General features: G+C 37.3%; 1 protein-coding gene across 1 annotated transcript in view; it reads right to left on the bottom strand.

The window, feature by feature from the left end:
- LOC140231167 (centlein-like) overlaps nucleotides 1–23,459 on the bottom strand; it is a 78,656-nt gene that overhangs the window by 40,330 nt on the left and 14,867 nt on the right. Inside the window, exons 10-30 of the mRNA XM_072311315.1 lie at nucleotides 22,900–22,956; nucleotides 22,152–22,249; nucleotides 21,460–21,569; nucleotides 20,536–20,588; nucleotides 20,191–20,399; nucleotides 18,968–19,031; nucleotides 18,083–18,289; nucleotides 16,855–16,973; nucleotides 15,969–16,097; nucleotides 15,234–15,334; nucleotides 14,143–14,228; nucleotides 13,607–13,695; nucleotides 12,568–12,742; nucleotides 11,151–11,257; nucleotides 9,975–10,279; nucleotides 8,861–8,965; nucleotides 7,969–8,126; nucleotides 6,296–6,427; nucleotides 4,876–5,007; nucleotides 4,290–4,387; nucleotides 3,508–3,616 (exon numbers count right to left, since the gene is read on the bottom strand). Of these exons, the coding sequence (XP_072167416.1) occupies nucleotides 3,508–3,616; nucleotides 4,290–4,387; nucleotides 4,876–5,007; nucleotides 6,296–6,427; nucleotides 7,969–8,126; nucleotides 8,861–8,965; nucleotides 9,975–10,279; nucleotides 11,151–11,257; nucleotides 12,568–12,742; nucleotides 13,607–13,695; nucleotides 14,143–14,228; nucleotides 15,234–15,334; nucleotides 15,969–16,097; nucleotides 16,855–16,973; nucleotides 18,083–18,289; nucleotides 18,968–19,031; nucleotides 20,191–20,399; nucleotides 20,536–20,588; nucleotides 21,460–21,569; nucleotides 22,152–22,249; nucleotides 22,900–22,956 (2,643 nt within the window). The remainder of the gene's footprint in view (nucleotides 1–3,507; nucleotides 3,617–4,289; nucleotides 4,388–4,875; nucleotides 5,008–6,295; nucleotides 6,428–7,968; nucleotides 8,127–8,860; nucleotides 8,966–9,974; nucleotides 10,280–11,150; nucleotides 11,258–12,567; nucleotides 12,743–13,606; nucleotides 13,696–14,142; nucleotides 14,229–15,233; nucleotides 15,335–15,968; nucleotides 16,098–16,854; nucleotides 16,974–18,082; nucleotides 18,290–18,967; nucleotides 19,032–20,190; nucleotides 20,400–20,535; nucleotides 20,589–21,459; nucleotides 21,570–22,151; nucleotides 22,250–22,899; nucleotides 22,957–23,459) is intronic.

The following is a 23,459-nucleotide window of genomic DNA, read 5'->3' as shown; positions in this document are numbered from 1 at the left end:
CACGACGGCAGCAAGAGACGCAAGGCGATCGTCGTACTCATTAATCGTAAGATAAATCTCCCTCTCTGTCTTTCTTTCCGTATCTCACTGTCTCTCTCTCTCTTTCTCTCTCCATATGTCTATTTCTCCTCTTCTATCTATCCTCTTGTATCTATCACTGGAAGCACTTTGATTCACAAATAAAACATTTATAAAGCAACATGTAGGTGGAATATACAGAAGAAATTTGCAGCTGCCTGTCTTCTACGCAAATTTATTTATTGATTCCTTCTCCATTCTCAATCAATGATATAATGTATTATCTTTACAAAAAATTATTGGCTTTAGGAATAGGATTTAACATTTGATTGATTTTTAGCTCAGCTTCAGCAGAAAAAAATAAAGCTATTTGTACATGTTGTATTAGGCTAAAATTACATCATGTTACTGCATAATCTAATGTACCTGTACAATGGTAATCATGTTAATAATTTTTCCCCTCTCTCCCTCTCTTCTGCTTATTTTACAGCTGGTCTGCCCCTCCCTGAGTCCCCTGTTCCGGATTCCACCCAGCGACAGACCACCAAGCGCTCCTTCGACCAGCTGGGTCACCTCCACGACGCACCAGTAGCAGCACTACCAGCGAAGCGCTTCAAGCCCGGTCCGTCCCTGCCCGTCACCCTGCCCGGTGCCGCCCCGTCTCCTCTCCACGAGCCGGCCTTCGTGGGGTACGACAGCCGTGGCAACCCCCGCACCAGCTTCCTTCGCACCGGGGACCAGCTGCTGCCCTCGCCGCGTCCCCCGCTCCGCCGCCGGCTCTCCTTCACTCGTGTCTCCTCGCTGCAGAACATCGACACGCCACTCGACCTTGCGGAGCTCCAAGACTTCGTCTCTCCCGACACGGCGACATCCCAGGGCATCGACCACGAGTTCGCCGCCTCTTTCTCGCAAGCTGGTGATGCAACGACGCTGCCATCGGTGTACCCCGACGCTCGTCCCGTTCGGCCGGCACAGTTCTCCCGCCAGCTGGTACCCGCCGACTCCAGGGGGACGACGACGCTCTCACCTAGTGACTCCGTTCGCTACAAGCTCGCCCGCAGCAGCCGCCACCTCACCCAGTCTCCTCGTATGCCGTGATGCTCAGGTATAATTCTGGACACTATCGCCATCATCAATCTCCTTGTATGTTGATATATGACACTGGACACTTGTTACTATCAATAGTCTCTTCCTTAGCTGATATATGACTGTGGACACTTGTTAACATCATCTAGCAGGATGTGCCTGGACTTGTCTCGGAACTCTTGATGGACCTCTTCCCATGAACTTTCTGGACGTTGTATCTACATTGTACATTTGATTTGTATTTATATTGTACATTTTAACTTATATAATACTATTTGTAGCATTGAAGCAGCTGTGTCTACACTCGTGTCTTGCCATAATTGATTGTAGTGTTGATGCTTATACAAGGTTCTCTTATCATCTTGAGTTTTTCAAAATGATATCCATACAGCTATGTAATTCTTGCCAATTTTGTACATTATCATTTTGTAAATATCATTTGAACTGCGTGTTACACATACGACTTGTAATACTGTTTGTAACATTAAAGCAGCTGTGCCTACACTCCTGTCTTGCCACAATTGTAATGTTGATGTATATACCACGTTTTGTTATCATCTTGATTTTTTTTTCATTATGATATCCGTGCAGCTATGAAATTCTTGCCAACTTTGTACATATTATTTTGTAAATATCATTTGACCCGATTGTATGTAGTGACTGTTTTCACTACTTCAATAAAGAAAATGAATGTCAATGAAAATTGAAACTTGTCTGTTTTTCTTTTTAAGATTCGCATCAATGTTTGTGTGTATGTGACTGTGTGTGTGTGCAACTTTGAGTATCACATATATATATAATATATATATATATATATATATATATATACTAAAATATACTCTCTCTCTCTATATATATATACATACACACACATGTATATATATTCTCGAATATCAAGTCTCAATATATAATGCATTATTAGCATCCAAAATCTTTGAATAGTTGCATCAACTTTTGAACAAGTTGAAAATTTGGTGCAACGATTAAAAGTTGTTGACAGCTGATGCATTGCAATCCCTTTCTTTGATTTTTTATACATAAATATGTGATATATTATACAGTAATATGACAAGAGGATCATTGGTTATCTGTATAAAAGTTGTACATGCAGTATATGATACATATATATGTACACAAAAGCTTCATACTGTTCCATTCACCCTTCTCTCTCTCTCTCCTTTTCTTGCTATCTATCCATCCATTCATCTATCTATTTCGCTTTTTTTTTTCTCTCTCTCTATATATATGTAGACACACACAAGGCTTGGTACCAACATATCTTTTCTTAAAATTGGTGGCCTGATATCTATATCTGGTGGCCCTGTGGCCTCGATATATATATGCATATACAGTTGAACCTCTATTATCCGGCCTCCCTTTATCCGGATCTCTCTATTATCTGGACGCAATCTCGCCATGATTTTTTTTTTATAATTACGGGAAGAAAGGGGAATTCCCAACTCCTTGAGAACTCCTACCCAAACACACATGAATTACATATTACTTCCAATATGATTAACATACATTGCATCAAATTTCCTTCCAAATTGCTTACCTTCAGACATTTCAACATCCCGAAACATCCCCAAATGTAACAATGAAAAGGTTGCAGTATACACATTACTACATGTGGTACTACAATGAGCTACATCAGTACATGTGTATGTATATGTACATGTATAAAGCATTGAGTCTCCCGTATCCGGCCAAATCCCTTATCCGGATGAGTCCCGGTCCCGACTTGTCCGGATACGAGAGGTTCAACTGTATATATATATATATATATATATATATATATATATATATATAAGCTCAGTCGGTAGAGCACCGGTCTAGTAATCCGGAGGTCTCGGGTTCGAATCCCGATGAAAACCCATTTTCTTTGCTCAAAGTTTTCGCTATTTATTATTACAATTGTTTCTGGTCAGTTTTTCCTTCCTTGTTTCAAAATATATATATATATATATATATATATATATATATACATGTTTAATATATATATATATATATATATATATATATATATACATGTTTAATATATATATATATATATATATATATACATGTTTAATATATATATATATATATATATATATATATATATTTATAGCAACATGCAACTCAAACTCTACTGTGGTTCTTCTGTTGGTATACTACATAAATTAATATCATTAAGACGGATATGTCACAAAGACAAGCGCAAGCCATCAGACAACATCCATTCTTCACCACATCAGAAATTATCTTTTTTTTTTCAAACTGTTCTGAATGTCTTTAGTCTCATTAATAATATGAACACAACATGAAGAAAATGAGGATGCAGCACGCATGTCTTTTCAAACACGTAGGGCACATAAGAAACACATGCCTCACACGGAAATACGCACTCATTCGGACACTCACCACAGTCTCCGCATGGATCTTGTCGTGCATTCCAGCAGATTTATTTCTCGCTCTGAGGTCATCGATCAGCGACCTCTTCTGACTCACATCCCTGTCCAAGTGTTGAATTCTAAGGCACAAGAATTAATGCAAAGTTTCCTCTTTACCCAGAATTTGAGGAATGTACATTGGTAGAGATACGAGTGCAACAAAATCTTGGCATACAGAGTTCATAAATGTCAAATATCTTGGAAAGTTGTTTAATCTTTACCTGAAGCAAAGTGATGAAAAATAGATTGAGGCTTAAAGTTTTGTAACTTTTATTTCCTAAGACCATTTTACACTATGAAAAAGCATATATCTCCCGATAAATAGAATCAGAATATTGGTCGCAATGCTGTAAATATGTCAGTCATGGACACAAGTGAATTTAGACAAACAATGACTGACTGATGGTACTGATTTAGCCCAAAATTATTACTGATAACACAAATATGACAACTGAAATGCAAGAATAAAAAATTGACATTGGTGTGCAGCTTTAAAAATTACAAGACAGCATAAGTGACTTTACTGTTGTACTGCTTCTTCGAATAATACTTTATAATAACAACATGATAATAATAGTGCTTGATAATGATATGCGCTGCGCATTTAATTTTTACTTTTTCTTACTTTGTTTTCTTGTCACGATAAATCTAGTGCTGCTCAGCCACAAAAAGTCAGCACATTAATCAGGAATTGGTAAAAAATCTTGTGTTTTCATGATTACTTCTTCTTAGTTCTGTTAGTTATTTACTTGCCTGCTTTCGAGTGACTTGATAGTTTCCCGTTGATCATCCGCCTGGGACTTCAAGGCTTTTATCATGCTCCCTTGACGGACTATTTCACTCGCCTGGGACTGGTAGGTCATAATGATGCAGCAAATGATAATAATAACAATAATAATAATCATATATGAAACAAATTACATGCTCATCTCGAAAAAGAAATTTCACTCAATTTCGTGGAAGAGAAACATACTTACAATAATAATGATGATAATGAAGAAAATCCTAATGAAATATAAATTTGAGAGTGAAACAATTGTCACCATCAAAAATAATGACATTATTTATTTATAGAGGGACAGAAAATAGAGATATTTGGGCATCTGACTGTCCAAGTCAATATCTTCATGGAATCATTGTTGAAATAATACCTTTATTTCTCATGTGTTGTCTTTATTGAAGACCATTCAGTGTGAATGTATTTGTGAAACTTCCAAGTACTTATGGGCACTTTATATTCCTGGAAATTAAACTGCATTTTCCAGCCCGCCAATACTCTGGGTAGTCATGGAGACTCAAGCAGGAAAGGATGGGAAGGAAGAAGATAAAGTTGTCATACTTTGAGCCGTGCTTCTGAGCTTCGCCAGTCTGCATCGGTGTGTCTCTCCGTCTGCTTTTGGGCAAGATCTTCGTTTTCAGCCAGAAGCAGGTCTTTTTGCTTCTTGGCATCTTCCAAATCGCTTGTCAACCTCTAGAATGTCATAAGGGGCACCAAAAAAGAGAGAGTTAACAAAAAAAAAAAAAAAAAGAAGGAGTTCTCGATTGATGAGAAGTCTTACTTGATGTCAAAGCTGGTGGTAATTGAAAGAGTAAAATCACACATACAGAAAGAGTGAAGGGTGCCTTGATATCAGACAAAACAAAAGAGGGCGAAGAAATTTTTGAGTTTTATCAGATTTTACAAAGCACTGATCAGAATCATTATCAAACGTGCAATTACAGGAGGTGACATAATGGCCTCATAATTCTTCCTTTGATCTGTACATTGATTAATATCAGAATTTTTTTTTGTTTTTTTGATATTCATCAAACAACTGTATGCAGCTATGACTTTATAAAGCTTTATAAATGTCTATTTATTTTTTATTATTTTTTATTTTTTTATTTACGGGATGACAACACTTATCTTTATTTTATATACAAGTGTAATTTGCATATTACACAATCCTGACCAATATCACTGTGCCAATAAAGATGTGTACAACTTCAATTTTCCGTAACTTTCTCGTACAAGTATGTGGTGCATCATCATGCTACCGATATAAAGCCAAAGAATTAAATGAAGAAAATGCATGTAAAGCCTATTTTTGCATTATAACCCCTACAATTCTTTTAATAATAAAAGTTTTCCTTGCATTGTAGTAGGGAAAATTATATATTGACTAAAACATGTGTTGATTTATGTAGTCTTACAGGCTGTGAAAAGATGGCATCAAGAAACACATATAAATTGTTTTAAATGAAGATGACATTCAAATTCATCAAGTATGTAATTATCAGGCTCATGAGATTATGATTTTTCATAGCTTTCTTAGGCAACCCAGTTCCCAATGTGACATTTATAAACTTTGTAATGGACATCTTTGAAAAAAAAAAGATAAACAAATAAAAAACTGTTGCAACATATTTTCTTGTATTTGCAATTGATAAATAGACTCAAGACAAAAAAAATACAAACTTTGTCAATTCAAAAAACTGATGACAGCTGACCACAGAAAGTTTTATTGCAATATTGTTCATACTTTAGGAGTATCTCTCAAATTGTAACAAGATTGTTATTGACAATGTACCTGAACATATTTCAGAAAGTATGCATCTGTATTTCATTTTCATATTTAAGTATTTTTATTCTGATTTTACAATAACTGTATCTATTTATCTTTTTTTTTTTCCACAAAACTGTTAGGTTTGCTGGAAAGAGACTTGACTAAGTTTGTGAAAATGTTATGGTTTGCTGGTAGGTTGTTTTGTGGTCGAACCTGGATGGTAATCTTGAAGTTATTATGTCGGGCTGTGGCAAGGTTGAGATCAGCTTGCAGCGTCTCGTTCAAGCGCTTCTGGTCAGCAGCGGCTCTCTGGAGCAGTGTTCTCTGCTCCTGCAAGGTGCTCACCTGAAACATTCAAGGAGACAATCAATAATGATGGTGACAATAATACTAATGATAATGAAAATAATAATAACAATAATAATAATAATAATAATAATAATAATAATAATAATGATAATAATGATGATAATAATAATAATAATAATAATAATAATAATAATAATAATAATGATGATAATAATAATAATAATAATGATAATAATAATAATAATAATAATAATAATAATAATAATAATAATAATAATAATAATAATAATGATAATAATAATAATTATAATTATAATTATAATAAAACACTTATTTAGCACTCAATATGGGCATTTCCAAGTGCATTAACATGAGACAAAGAAATTATCAAAATAATTTCCCTGTATCAAAATGCAGGGATGTCACCAAATAAAAGTGGATTTTGAATGATTCTAGGTGTCCATAGGACCTGTATGATCACTCCCACTGTGTTCACACCTTATGTCTTATTTTGCATCAACAACAAACACAGAGATTATGTAATCTCCACCCAGGATATCATTTTTCAAACATGCAATTTCCATGTCATCTGCAGACGTTTCATCATCCACTATCTCCACCATTTCATGCACTGTCTGATTATGTCAAAACATGACTTACTATCTAACAATATACTGCAACTGATGATTATCATAAAGCTACCATGGTCGAGTGGATATACACGTATCACAGATATCATTTACATTTTTTACTTTTGCCTCAATTGTACCCATTTCTCCTTTTCGCATTATAATTCAGATATAAGATCTACTGGACAATATCCAAAAACAACCTTTCTAGAGTCATCACTACTTTTATTGATGATCATCATGTAGTGTCCGAGAGCACAATAATTCTCTCCCTCTTTTTTCCTTTTTTTCTAAAAATAAAAAATCAAATAAAACAATGTATTCAATGATTCTCACATTGCTATAATTGGCAGGTACTAAACATTATCACCATCAAACAAAATCATCAGCATCACCATCTTCATTATCATCATCATCGATATTATCATTATCATCATCATCATTATCATCATCAATATAAGAGAAGTTTTTAAACCAGGCATGCCATAATACACACCACTATTGTTATTCATGACACTCTCTGATATCTAAGCTTACATAATATGAAAATACTACACTCTGTTTAATTGCTTTAGTGTTAGAAGGAAGAGAGAGCAGGGAGCAGAAAGTTTTTGGGTGAGAACTAGTTATTATACTTGGCATATGATCTGTAAACAGCAAAAGGATGTGTATAGTTTTTAAAAGAAGGTAGAACAAAAAACGGTTAAACACCACTTCTCTTGATCTCATTCTTCTTTGATAAATGGCTTATATTGAGACTGCTTCATAAACTGTAGATTTCACTGGAAATAATTGAGTGGTGCTCTCAAACATTCACACATACACACACAAAAAATGCTTGTTGTAATGACTACACTTGGCCTCATAGAAAATGTGCTTTATCCACCATCCAGGAGACCACCCATCAGCCATGAACAGTGTTGCCATGACAACCATCCTCCTCCTCACCTGTTGTTGAAGAGCACCCAGTCTCCTCTTCAAGGCCCCCGTACCACCTGGGACGGGGCTCTGCCCCCTCCTCCCCCTGGCAGATTTTTTAGAGCTGGGCTGGCTTGTCACATTCAGACTCTTGATAGGAGACGTGGCTATGTCTCTTCTTTTGGATACTACAGTAGCAAAAATATAACCAGATTCTAAATAGAGAATGAGTTTATAATTGTGTTTAGAACATCGACTTTGAACTTTCTGTAATTGCTTTGCTTTTTTGGTTTGATTTCCATGAAACTTTTCACAGTTACGTTTGATTTTAGACTACCTACTAAAGTGCACTTGAACTTGCAGTAAAGTTCCTCTGTTTACAGTATCATCTGTAAAACGCAGATTACAGTATGCAGTAATATTATATAGATATTGCATTTTTAGAGGTGAGATAAACACCTGACATCCTCACAGGATTTCTATTTTCCCCAGATCATGTTTTCTTAAAGTGCACAATACTGAGGGAAAATATTGAGGTGAGAATGTAATTGAAATTCACATACAGACTGTCAAGTGTTATACTGCATCAATAGACAAGGCAATATTTGTCGTACTATATTGCCAACATAAAATACACATCATTTCATAGCCCCATCAGCAGCCAGTCAAATTCTTGAATTATATGACTTGACATGATATTACTGCTCGCAATATAAAGATTCTAATCCTCAGCTGCATTTAGTCACGTGATCGCATCATGAACAATCAAGAACCAGTATTCATGTACACAATTGATATTCTAAAATATTTGCTATTTTGCTTTATGTATTAATCTGTATTTTCAATATTGTAATGAACAATCTTAATGGCTTTGCTGGTAAATAAGCTCCTTTGATTTAAAGAGAATGACAGAAAAACCAACTTGGAGAAATGCCTTGTATTCCTGGGAAAATGGCGCCCTCTGTTGACGTAGATGCCACATCACTTCCCTCCGTCTCTGTCATGACTCCACTTTCTGCATACACCACTAAAAAAAACCAGTTTACAGAACAAAGACAGCATTAAACAACAGCACACAAACAGTTCACAATTACTGTCAACTACTTTGCAAACGCATATTGCACTCCTCTGTTCACAGAAAAAGCAGACAGCAATAAGAAACTTCAACTTCAATGGGGGGGGGGGGGGGGCGCTGTGGCATAGTGGATAAGACTCCCGACTCCCGATCGGAGGAGCCGAGTTCGAATCCCGCCAAGCGCTTATGTCCTTGGACAAGATGTTTTACCCACCATGTCCCTTTCGACCCAGGTGTATAAATGGGTACCTGGCAACGCTGGGGTAATAATAATGGCAGGGCCCTCTGGTAGAGCAGTGGCAACACTGAAGAGGTTACCCTGGGTAAATAAGACCTTATTATTATTATTATTATTTTTATTAATTACTTCCCTTCTCACAGGTGGCTCCAACTGAAATCTACCATTTTGAATCAAATGCACACTTAACAAGTATGTCATTCTGAAAGCAAAATTCAGTATTGCATATCTACCTACAAGCATTCTGGCATTGCTTTTTAGATACATGTGACACAGAATATCTCAATTTTTGTTTCATGTTCTATGTGTTTATGTGTAAGACTTGAAACAAAAGGAATTTCCAAATGGACAGTAAAGATTAAAATTGAAACTGAATTGAAATTATATATACCACTCACAGTGAGAAGTTTGAAATTGCCAAAAGCTACTTGCACGCTTGAAGACAGTGTCTAAAGAACCAATCTGAAATATAGAATGATTCCAGTCGAGGCTTTCAGTCTCATTATGGTACTTCAAAAGTGAAATTTTCCCCACAATATATTTGTCATGCTCAGTCAAGTGTGCTGAAGTTTGTGCGCTTTTAATTTTTTTTACAAATCACTCGAAATACCAGGTATTACAGCGATTTGTGTGTAAAGTACAGTAAAGAAAACATTGGAATTATCACAAAGTGCAGAAATGGCTGCATCACGAAATAATTCATGATTTAAAAAAAAAAAGTACCCCGTTCGGTCTGAGTTGCCACCGACATGAGCAGACTGGTGAAGGCCGGGCTTTCCTCGTATGCCTTAGCCATCCTGTCCAGGTGGTGTAGGACAGACTCCAGCTGCCTCTTGGATGGACTGGGGCTTCCCATACTACTGGAGCGCATCCCACGGGAACTCCTCCCCAGGGTGCTGGATCCGTGTCCAGAACTGTGCCGGGCTCGGCGCGAACTGGCCCTGGAAGAGGACCTTGGAGGGGACATACTCTGAGATCGCCTGATTCTCGTTGGCCTGTTGGGGGTTGAGTGTGTGATGACTGGGCTGCTGGAGAATAATTTTGCGAAACCACAAAATCCTTCATTAATCGGTGATACTTGTGAAAGTTACACTGATACAATTCTAATGCTCCAGTATACATCTGAATGCCATTACATTTCACTTCACAGTTCATGAGTGACATTTGTTACAGGTACATCTGCACACATTTTAAAATGCAATTTTACTCTATAATACATGTGGACTGCAATATCTTCATCAGAATAGAATTGCACTTAACATTATTCTTCCTTTTCTCTGAAGATTAATGCAGTGTACATTCCAATGCATCTTCATGTTTTATCATAAAAATTGGTATCTTGTTACCAAGACATACCCTCCATTTATTTCAGTTGAACTCCATCTTCCATTGCTGGAAGGAATGGTGACAATAAACTGAGGTGAAATGAAACAGCTTGGAAGGCTCTTGTCAGGCAGCTCTGAATACCAAGGTACATCATACAGCGCTGATACCAATGAAGAGGAAGGGTTGGTATGGTAAGACTGCAATTGACAGCAAAGTTCCTCACCATGATGCCAAGGGGAAAGAGTGTAGCTGCCTTGTTCTATTTCTCGCCAGATTCTCAACACGTTTAATCGAGAAGAGGGGTCAAAGGAAGGACCCGTGCCTGCATAGGTTAGTTCTGCGCATCTTTAGTCAGATTCTGACAGACTTCCATCAATGGATCATCTCTGCACTTCTCTGTCAATCTCTCCTACGAGGTCCGCTAAAATTTACACTGTCAGTGATCTATCTAATAGTGCACATTGCTGCCTTCATTACTATTACTGATGCATGAATATTCATCAGTTTGTTTCCTTTCACTAGTAAGAGCAGAATAGGTACAGATCTAGGTGTGAAAATAAAAGAAGTACTCACATCTCTGACAAAGAGCTGTCCGTGTCTTCCTCTTCTTCCTCTTCCTCCTCATTGTCTGATATAATGATGTGAACACCGGAGCCGACCTCATGACTGCCTTTCTCCTCCTAGCGAGGACAGGAAGATGGAATGCATCCATGGTGATAATGGATAAACAGCAGAACATTGTGAAAATAATGATGCTTACAGATCCTTAGGTTCTGAGTATGGGGTCACTGAAATATTGGACTCAGCCATCATTTTCCTACAAAAGTTGCCAGGTTCATGTACTGTACGAGCTGAAATTTTTGCGGTGGTTTTATTTTCGCGAATTTCGCGAATCGCCTTTGAACCGCGAAAATAACAACACGCGAAAATAACAACGCACAAATAACTAAGTTCAGTTAGACCCTCGCAACCGCGAAATTAACAACACACGAAAGTGTCCTCCAAGTAGCAATTCGCGAATATATCTGTACGCGAAAATTTCAGCTTGTACAGGATATCACTCATTAAACAACTTACAACCTATCAAGCCCTACATGAGAAATTTACACAGAGAAACCCTACCTGAGAAACTCAGAAGGAAATTCCACTCCAGTTGAGTTTGATGACAAGAAAAAGTGAAGTAAAAAATTTGAAGCTTCACAAAGATTGGACAGGAGATAACAATCCAAATTTTTCAGTTTATTTTTCATTTCACTTCACTTTATTTATTTCCATCATTCGACAAGGATAAAAGACACATATAACATAACATACAAATCAAAACAAAGATGACACACAGTATTGATACATGTACTATACAAATCAGCACAAAGTACAGAATACATGCAATGATGAAAAATGGAATGTACGTTTGTACATGAAGCCTTTACATGGCTTGTAAGACTGTACATACCTAATAGTGTAAAAAAACAAATTGGAACTGGCAAAAAAAAGAAAAAAAAATGAGATACACATCTTTAACAAAAACAATCACAGTGATAACAACATATTCTAGACACAAAGTATTTAAACCATTGCAGTTTTGGTCAGCAATTACTATCCCTCCCTTTTGAAATTTATTATTACCCACTCAATACGTCCTAACTATAATTTAATGCAAAGAATACAATTTAATGCAAAGAATACAATTCATTTATTTCAATTTCATATCAAATATAAAAAAATTCGTGTGCAAGTCAAGGGGACACTTTTGAGGTGATAACATCAGCACTTCATCTAGTTTGCTTTATATGATTGTGACTAATAACACTGTCTTCCACTTAAACAAAAGGTGTCATTTTACAATTCCATAACATTTACTTGTGCATCCATTTCAAATGAAACTTTTCTGCTTTGTTTGACCATACTGTATTGACTGAAAATCTACTAAAACATACATTGTACAGTAGCATTGGTCTTCAAGGAGAGCCGGAAAGGAATGGTACTTTACCTGTCTGCGAGTGGAGTGCATCATCTCCCATCTCTCCTCCTCTGTTCGCTCCACCTGTCTGGTGACGTCCTTCATCTTTAGCTGCAGTTTGGCCACCTCCTCCTGCAGTGCCCGATACTCAACCTCCCTGTGAGTTGCCACGGTCTTGGCCTGGACCAGGTCAGCTCTCAGGGACCTAGGGAGGACGGCAGTAAAAAATAATTACGTTCACATTTTCAAGTTGTTGTTTGATATGGCAGTTGTCAAGGATCCTCTTTATATGCATATGCACAGATACCAACATCATAAACAGCATTGCAGGATTTTGAGGCCTGAAAAGGCAAATTATTGGTGGAAAAACCGTATATTTCATTTCCTGCAATTGATATGTGTAGTAACAGAATCTGAGAAAAGCAGTATTTTCCATTTCCATGAAACCTGCACTATTGTGACAAAAAGCAACAACAAAACAAAACTAACAACAACAAAAAAAAAACCCACACAGCACAGAATACTGCAAAACAAGCAACAATTGGCATCTCTGCATATGTATGCATTATACATTAACACTTACAAATGCAAAGACACAGCATAAATCAAGAGAGGAGGGAGGACGGAGGAGGATAAAAGAAGAAACTTGAAGAGAATTATCTATCAAAAGTCCCGAGTCCCATTGGTGTTTCCGCTCTTACCAGCTGGTAACATTATATTGATACCATAACTCATTAGGCAACTTCATTACGAAACAAAAGAAAAAGGGGACTGAAATTCCTAAAATATCTCAAACTTGACTGCATCAAATCAAAGTTTATTTATCTTGGAAGAGCAGTCACTGCAACAGTCAATGGGTTAATGATAGATAAAGAACTGGGAAAAAGGACACATTTTGCTCATGACTAACAATAAAAAAAAAAATGCCTACTCAATCTAGGCACTTCTTCTGTTGACATTCTTTATTGGTCAGCAACAAAATTACTATCTTTTCAAAGTCTTGCTAAGATTCACAATTTCAAAAACACTGGAATTTCAGATGAAATGAGAGAAATTAATGTCTGGCTACCTGACTTTTCTTTCTAGCTGGTCTCTTTCTTCAGTCCAGGCAGTCTTTTCAGCCTGAAGTGACGTCAGCTTTTTCTGCAGTCTCTTATTCTGAAGGTACAAAAAAATAAGTGATGATGATGGGAAAAAAAAAAATTAAGCGCAAATGAGGTCTCACAAAATTTTCTGTTCACCGTCTGTCCCACAAATATAGCTTGACTTGAGGATATGAAAGTTTTGTACAAATTGAAGTGTTACATGGGTCATGACATCTCCAACGTCTATCACAATCATGTGAAAATTTGTGGTTCTTTACAAGTGAGGTATACATGTGTAATAAAGCATATACCACCTTCATGAAAATTTGTCTATTTTGTCATGTCAGCACATATGCAGAACAGCAAAGATACACATCAAAGAGAAAACGAGGTGTACACAATTGTCCACACTTGATTCTCCTGTCTGTCTAATAAAGTAAATGAGTTGCCAAGACAGATCTGTGGAGGGATTTATCTACCGTTGTCACAGGAACACAGACAATTTCTTGCATGTCTTCACCTTTTCACTCAGGTCCTCCGCCCGGGATTTCTCCCTCTCCTCTCTTCTATTGGCCGCCTGGAGACGAGCCAAGTGGCTCTCTAAACCTGTGGTGAAAAGTTAGGGTACAGGAAGAGGAAAAGATGTTCACTTCTCTAATACAAAGTCTTAATTATTGTAATTCCATTCGCACTTTCTTTTTCACTTTGAAAGTAAGACATCAAAGCAAAATGTTTGAACCTCCCAAAGATATATCTCATACACATATCTACACTGTTAAACAGAACAAAAGCCTTATTATTGGGAGCACAACTCATCAATCATACACACATCCCAGGGGCGGATCCAGGAATTCTGTAAAGGGGAGGCGTCTTTACAAAATTAAAGGGGGTGCATGTGCCTCCCCCCCCCCCCCCCCCACCACACACACACACACATTTTTTCTTTTTATTTCTGTTGTTTTAAGAAAAAATAAAGAGGGGGCACGCACCCGGTGCGTTCCCCTCTGGATCTGCCACTGCATCCCAACATCAATAATACACATACACATCACGCAAAATTATCAGCCCCTATAATAGGCTTAAGTAGTTTGTCAGAAACTTAAGGGGAAAAAAAGAACAGTTTAATAAAGCCATGTAATACTACACATGCCAAACTTTTTGAGGGGTTATTTTTTGCAAATTCCAACAAGTCTGCGCTAACTGTGAATGTGACAACACACAAAAATATTAAATCTGATCCCAACAGGAGTGCAAGTTGCACGTACATTTCTCCATTCATTTTCCACAATCACAAATTCCAACCACTCGCAAAATTGTCTCAATTTGCAAGAACAAATGAAAAATCAATATGGCATATACAGTACCTATTAGTGAAGAACATAGATAACTCTTCAAACACTTCTACTTTTGAAATAACATGGGCATTTTTATGCAGTGCATTTGTCATTGGTAATGACAGGGTTATTAGATAGCTGCTGTCAGTGTACAATGAACGCTGGCTAGGAAATTTCTTGCTAAGTTCTGCATGCATCCCACCCACCGAAGAGGTGGCATCCAATATCACAGATCTAGATGAGAGGGGTTTCGCTAACAGGTAAATAGAGTCCCTACCTTGTCTCTCGTCTTCCAGACACCTAGTGAGTTCCTCTATGGTGGTAGCATCGACTCCAGCCTGAACCCTCAATCTGTCCATCTCCTCCTCAATGTTCATCCTTAAAATTCATTAGAAAAAAATTCATTGGACACTCTACTTAGCATCATGTCATCTAGATTCAAAATGTGATTTTATAAACAGGGGAATCTACCTCCAATATGTATATCTGCATTCAGTGCAAGCACTGATTAACCTCTTCAATACAGAAGGCAGTTAGAATAATATATGCCAAAATATATATCAATACAAAGTCAAAGGAATGTGTACCTTGCACACACAAAAAAATGACACTTTGTGGAATGTTTTACATTCTCTTTCTATCATTGTCTGTACTGTGACGTCACGAACAGTTGCAGGCTTCTTATCCAGCAATTGTGGCCCCAATGTTTAAAGATTTATAATTTTTGAATGGACTGTCTGATTTTCCTCAAACTTCACTGACATGTTCTACTATGAACATATCCACATGTATATTTGGACAACATTACTATATATGAAATATGCAGCATTTACAACGATACCTAGTTCTGACATAAAAAGTGGTTGTTTAATATCAAGTTTAATATCAACACAACATTTCATGACCTTGAGCCAGGGCAAAGGATAAGTTTTCAACACTTCCAAAGCACTGCTTTGTTGTCTTAATATTTAATTACTGGGGATACCAACAGCATCAAATTCCAGCTACATACTTCTCCTGCATGAGGTTTGCCGTCTGTTGCTTGTAGTACGCCAGTTCGTTCCACACCCCGTCTGAATCCTCTCGTCTCAAATCCCTGGCTTCGGATCTTTTGACCTTCTTCTTACTCTTTGTCTGCTCACTATAGGGGGAGGGAAGGGAGGATGGAGAATTAACAACAACACAAAAACATGAAGAATAATATGAAATCTATATCATTCTTTCAGCAACAGAGATGTATTGGACAAAGCAGCTGTAAATGTATGAACTTGCAACAACAACAACAAAAACAACAACAACAACAACAACAAACTCACAGTAGGAAAAAGGGAAGATGGAGGAAGATAACAAAACAAGTGAATAAAGCCACATGGAAATTATGCTTTCTAGATATGCTTACTTATACATTGCAATGCCAAACCCAAACACAAGAAACAAAATATAAACAAGTCTATACAATGAAATCTTTGCTGTTTGATGGTTTGTTGTTGTTGCATTTTTTACCTTTTGGCAAATTGCTATACCACAAAATCTTTTTTATTTTGTATATTCAATGCCAGTAAATTTCAAGGGCATGTTTGTAAAAGACACCACAATAACTCTATAATCAATCAAACACAGCACACTACAGTTCAGTATTCAAGTACTAACATTTCTGTGGTCCCACTTCAAATGTGGCTTTCATGCATTGAAGACAACTAATGATTCAAACTTTAACGTCCATCTGGGGACAGTGAATAGCCCACTACTCATGAGTAACATCTCTTCACTACTTCACACGTCACTGATTGAAGAATGTAATGTAGCACACAATAGTAGAAACGTAGTGCTCGCCATGTTTTACATGCTTCCTTGTTATCCTACCCCTCTTCTATCTGTATACATCACTAGATTCTTACCTTTCATGATGCTCATAAGTCTTGATTTGTTCCTTGAGAATGTCGTAGGCGGCCTGCAGCGTTTTTAATCTTTCCAGGCGGCGGCTATGTGCTCTCCGTAACTCATCATTTTCCTGACTCTGGATCAATAAATGCAGGGCACAAAAAAAAACAAAAACAAAAACAAAAAAACAACAATTTAGTGACCCTCAATCTTACATAACTTTATGTAAGTATGGCTGATCAAGTTTACATAAATGAAAGTTTGGCAACTTTGCAATGGGCTTATAACCGTTTAGCAAGATCACATTGTGCTATTATCCACACAATTTGAAACACTAGTTTGAAAACAAGGTAATATCAGTTATATACTGTTTGTAGTTGTGGGAGAAGGTAAAAAAAAACAAACTTATACATATGCATTATCAGCATGATCAAGAATAGGCATCTTGATTTCATGTGTATCTTGTAAAAAAAGTATGTAAAGACTCTGTGTCTCATTATAGGTAGCATTCGTTGCAAGCCCTGCTAATATCCTCCATAATCTGTCTGAGGATTCAGCTGTCAGAAAAAAAAGGAATCATTTTAATTTCTTTTTATCCGAAGGTGCCATCTTGCACCTTTGTTGAGCTAAAAAGGGTGGAGTTCTTTTTATTTGCTTTGTTTTTCTGAAGGTGCCATCTTGAACCTTTGATAATTCTTGAGGCAAACAACTTGACCATGAAATTAATTTCAGTCATATGACACGTCACCTGATAATACAATACACAGAATATAGTGGCACTGAGGATCTGCCAACTGAACATAGTCGTATACAGAATTATGCACTACGAAATAAATTAAATGCAAATTGTTTTGTGGTGGTTTATATTTGTGAATTTTGCAACTTGGCAAATATTCACAAAATCAACGACTAATCAAAATATTGCCTCGGACATAAAAAATGCAACACACATCAGCTCTAATGTGGGAAATTGCAAAGTCTGCTTCCGGAAAGGGATAAAACTTATATGAAATTCTTATTCTATTACTACGGTTATAAATTGCAAATTTAACCCCTCATGGAATTGACTTACCAACTCCAATTTCATTTGATATCATGCTCACAAAACACACACTGCGTAAAAGTAGCTTAACCCTTTCTGTATCAGGGCCTTGGAACACCATGTACAACGCTATGAGGTTTTGTGCCAATCGGCACTCAAAGCATGCAAAGGGTTAACCAGTTTTTCTGCAGCCAGTGGTTTACCTTCAGTCTCAGCAGCTTCCGGAGGTCTCCCTCTTTGCGGTTCTCCCTCCTCCCCTTGGCTGCGTCCAAAAATTCGGAGATTCTTCCACTTCCTCCTCTGCCCGCCAGATCATCATCTCTGCCATCTCCCACGTCAACGTTGTGGGTCCGGGGAGGCGACAGAGACCGCGCCCTGCGAGCCCCTGCCTTCACCGGGGTGGAGGTTGCCTGCATGCCATTGCAAAAGTTGGGAATGATTTTATTTCATGTGCAACAATGTAAATTTTTGCACATGGGCGCAAGAAGTTATGTTCTCTTGCGTATTTCCAATCCACACTCACAAACCAGCATATTTTTTTCTAGAGATATTTTCTAGTGATTTTTAACAACTTTTGCAATGTGCAGGTGACTCCCGCTATAACACAGTCCTACAGGCTGGCAGTTTTCTTTTGTTATATTGAAATTTGCAGAATTTTTATTTCGTTGTAATGAGAATTTTTAAAGTAATTATTTTCATTATAATGAGAGTGAACTGTATTAGACTACAGAATAAGGTTTGCACACAATTACTAAATGACTAAAATCTGTAGTTTTCTACATTGATGCTGGATGGAATCACATGTGCAGTGTTACAGGAAATGGGCGGATCACAAACAAGAGGAAAAGGAGCTGTTGCGGCTTAGTGGTTAAGACCATGGACTCTCATTTGAGAGGTCCCTGGTTCAAGTCCCCTGGCAGCAACGGTTGTGTTCTCAGGTAAGGCATTCTACCATAATGGTTAACTTCTTCTAATGGGACTTCAAGCCATGTGGTCCAGTGATTGTTTGCTTACAATAATTCATTGGTTTTTGTTTTTGTTTTTGTTATTTTAGCAAATCAAATACTTCAATCCTGAACAAAACTCACTCTGTCGAGTTCATGGTGGTGATGGACATGAGTGGTGACTTCTGAAGACTCTTTCTGCACAATCCTGCAACACAAACATAAATCACACAGATCATTTCGTCTTACACACACTATGTACATCGTATCCATATCATAGTACTAGTAATTGTCTGTTTAAGGGCTTGGCTACAAAATGAAATACTCTCATTCTATCTTCAGATGTATCTCTCTTTTGCTCACTGTGCCATTGTGTGATTTCCAATTGATGACAGCAGAGTGAATTTCAGCTTCATTTTGGACAAACAATACCTTCAATTTACTGCATAAGTGGATACTAGTACTTTGGAGAATGCACAAGAGATTTAGTCTGTGGACACATCAGGGAAATCCTGAGTATGTGTACTTCCAGAGGTGCACAGTTTTGTAAGCACTGTTGCTTCAAGTTCCAATGTTAAAATGTCATTAGCTTCCTCATATGGCAGATGAGACAGAAAAAGCATCCTAGCAAAGTAACAGAAAGGTTGTTGTACTGCTACTCTTTTTCAATAACCTGTGCTGTTTTATAACCAAAGTACAACGATGCATTTTGTGTCCAATTTGAATATTTATTTAACATTTCATTCCCTATAAAAAAAAAAAAAAAAAAAAATATATATATATATATATATATATATATATATATGATCTTTATTGTTTTCCATTTCCCATAATACAGTTCGACCTCGATTATCAGGCCTACCTTTATCCGGAAATCTCTATTATCCGGACGCGTTCACGCAGTGAAGGACTTGAGAAAAAACAGTGACTTTAACATCTTTTCACGGATCTATTTCACTAATTTCATAAGATGTGCATGATAAGTTTCTCAATATCTAATGAGGTAAAACATGTATGATTTTCACATAAAGATATACTTTATTTCTGTAAAGAAGGGACTACAATTTTGCGAAGGCTAGAATAGATTACACCACCATTGCGGGGTACGCTACCTGCCTAGCTGCCAGTGCACTTGGACGGCAGCTTGGACGGCAGCTATATACACTAACATTGTGTCTCCCATATCCAGCCAATTCGCTTATCCAGCCAATTCGCTTATCCGGATGAACGCCGGTCCCAACGTGGCTGGATAATCGAGGTCGAACTGTATGATCTTTATTGTTTTCCATTTCCCATATGATTGTAGTATGAATAAGAACTATTACAAATAGAAATAATATCAACTTTACACTATTCTTCAAGCTCACCTCTCAGACGTAAAATTATCCCAAACTTCAAGCTGTGCCTTCTGCCTTGACCCTGACTTCGAACTTTGACCCTTGGCGCCACCAAGGTTGACTTGCAGGGCCACATGTCTCACTGGTCGTCGTTGACCCTTCACCTCTGCTAGCTCTTTGGTCAGACTGTGCTCAGATTGGAGGAGACTCTCATAGCGGGCTCGGAGTTCATGGTACATCTGAAGTTGGAGGGAAGAAGAAAAATGAAATCAAGTACTTGATGTCAAGGAAGAGATTGAAGTATTTTGAAATAAAATAGTGCCGGAGCACAGTTTAAATTCAAGACAATGGGAAAATTGCCCTTACAAAACTTACCGTTTGAAATGATGTCGCCTCCATAGTATGTGCACTCTCTTGGTTTTGCAAAACTGTCAGTTTGGGCAAAGAGAAAGAATGCAAAAAAAAAAGTGTTCACGAAGTATGTCATCACATGAAAAATAATTATATTCATGATTTATTGAAATAACTACTCAGCAATGATACATCTACATAAATACCAGATAGTTTTCATTTGGAGCTAAACTTCATACTATTGTCATAATCATCACTCAGCATTATCACTTAGACTATTACCAGTATTACTACTACCACTCCCACTATACTACTATTACTTCCATTGCAAACACTAATTAAAATAAAACAATAAAGATTGCAACAGCACTGTCTTCAAAAAGCATTCCAGTTGATGGAGCAGGAGCAGCATTAGTCCTACCAGTATGACTGTATGACTTCTACTCAACTTTAAACTTCATAATGCCATTTTTCTTCAATGCAATACTGTAAAACATGATATATTCACGGCATGAAATTTTCACGAATTGGAGCCGACGGCCTTTTTCATGGCATGAAATATTCGCAAATTGCCACTCGAGTTCAAAGCATATAATGTAGACAAGAAATTTCGCATGCATTTTAATTTCGCGAATCTTGGCGCTCGGGAAATTCGCAAAATGAAAATGCACGTGAACATTCCTCGTTTTACAGTATACAGTATGTATGTCCAATTAAGAGGAGAAATAGAATAGAAAATTAAAGCAGCGGTCACACCAGCAAAACACAGTTTATGTTCTCAAAGTTTTGCCAGCATGACCGCAAACTTCCCGAAAAACTTCTTGCAAGACTTCCCACCCAAAACTAGGGTCAGCTTTGCCAGTGTGACCTCCGCTAGTGTGAAAACAACGCCAATCCTCTCTACCCATGTCAAGTAAGTGGGCGGGGCCAGAGCCATTCCTTCCTCACCTTTCTGGGTGTCGGCCTGGAGTGCCTGTAGTTGAGAGATGAGCTGGGCCTGCTGGCCTGCCTGGTGCATAGCGCCCTCGTGCTCCTGCTTCAGCTCCTCATATTCCCGCCTTAGATGAGCAGTCGTAGCGTCGGCATCACAACAGTAATCCAAATCCAAAAAAGGTAAATAAAAGGAAAAATGAATGAAACATACGGGACACATTCTCTTCGTATATCTTTCCACCTCTTACTGTTGATATACACATAATGTGGAAGAAAAGCTTGCATTACGTGAAATTCTCCTGCGTTACTGATTTTTCCCTCAATGTAATACCATCTGAACATTGCAGAAAGAATCATTTCAAAGTCATAATTACGATTACAATGTGTCAGTGAAGCTACTATTCCATACCTGCCAACATTTCAAGATGAAATATCTTACTCATGGATTACAAAAATCTTATTTTATATGCAAACTGAAGTTAAAAATCTTACTTTCGGTCAAATCTTCAGAAAATACACATGAAAGGTATATCTAAATATTTTTTAAAAATCTGATTTCTCTGACAGAAAATCTAATTTTGCTATTTTTAACGTTAAAAATCTTACTGAATCTGATAAAATCTTACTAGTTGGCAAGTATGCTATTCATTTCCCCCCTTTTTTTCCGTGAAGAGGAAGAGCGTAAATTTGCATCACCATCATCCCACCTGGTTGTATGCAGGGCATGGTCACTCCTTTTCAGCTCTGCCGTCACTTCTTGCAGCTTGCTTTGGGCTCGCTGGAGGCCTTTGGTCTTATCATCCAGCTGCCATTACAGAACGAATGCATAAAAAAAAATCATGTCTTGAAATTGAGACGAAGGAATGTACACATGTGCTTGACAAACCCTCCCAACATCCGTCACAATGACAACCTGTCATATACATGTAGCAGGAAAGACTGCACAAAAATGCAAATATGACACCTGTGCAATCATGGTGAAAAAAAAGAGAGAAATTAAATAAAAAACAGGCATGGCATATCGATGGCAAAGCAATAATAGAGCTTTATCTAAAAACAAAACAAAACAAAAAGGTTGAAAAAAAAAATGTGAAGGAGAGAAAAGAGGAGGCCAGGCTGACTTTCTGTTAAAATGAAGCTCACAAGTGAGGAAAAAAAAAAACTCTCCTAAGCTGGAGGGGAAGAGAGAGGAAAAAATCTCTTCTAGTAATTAGCTTGAAAACTGCCAGCCAAACACCCTAATTCTATTTTGATACATGTATTTAATGAAGATATTCTGCAATTTAAGATGGCAGCAAAAAAAAACAAACAAACAAACAAACACAAACATCTGATTTCTTCTATCAAAGAAGATACAATAGCTTAAACTCCCAACACCATCGCCATCATCACCACGGTTTCCATCACCACCACCATCCGCACCCCTCTCTCAAAGGCAGAGAGTGTGTTTATTACCTCTTGAGATGCCAGCTTTGCCTTCTCTACAACCTCTTCCAGTCCTCTCTGGAGATCCTGGGAGAAAAATTCATCGACAGAGTGATCAGCATTAAATCACATCCATTCTCAATATGATCAAGACACCTGTTTCATTCTAAAATCACTGGTGCTACCATTACTGGAGTGTGTGTCGGCCAAAGCCAAATATGTGGGAGAAACGTACTTTAGAAAAATGATTAACAAGAGAACTTATCAAAACAGTACTTTCTACAATTAAAAAAAGCATAAAGTAAAGTTATTCATATGACCCAGAGAGAATAATCTTCAACTTTATTGTTCAATTCCTCTTATATCTACAGAGTAAAGTTGCTTGCTTTTAACTACATTTGTAGTTGAAGAAAGAAGGGGGAAAAAAGTGTTCATCACTACCTTTTTACAGCTCCTAGTTTATGTCAATTCAACCGAAACCTGTGAAGAATGTGTTAAGATGCCACATACATTGTACGACTTGCAGGAGCCCTGAAAAAAAAAAAAAAAAAAAAAAAAAAATATATATATATATATATATATATATATAT

The sequence above is a fragment of the Diadema setosum genome, chromosome 7, assembly GCF_964275005.1.
Source record: "Diadema setosum chromosome 7, eeDiaSeto1, whole genome shotgun sequence".
NCBI classification, from domain to species: Eukaryota; Metazoa; Echinodermata; class Echinoidea; order Diadematoida; family Diadematidae; genus Diadema; species Diadema setosum.
This window is presented reverse-complemented; position numbering and strand designations above follow the sequence as displayed.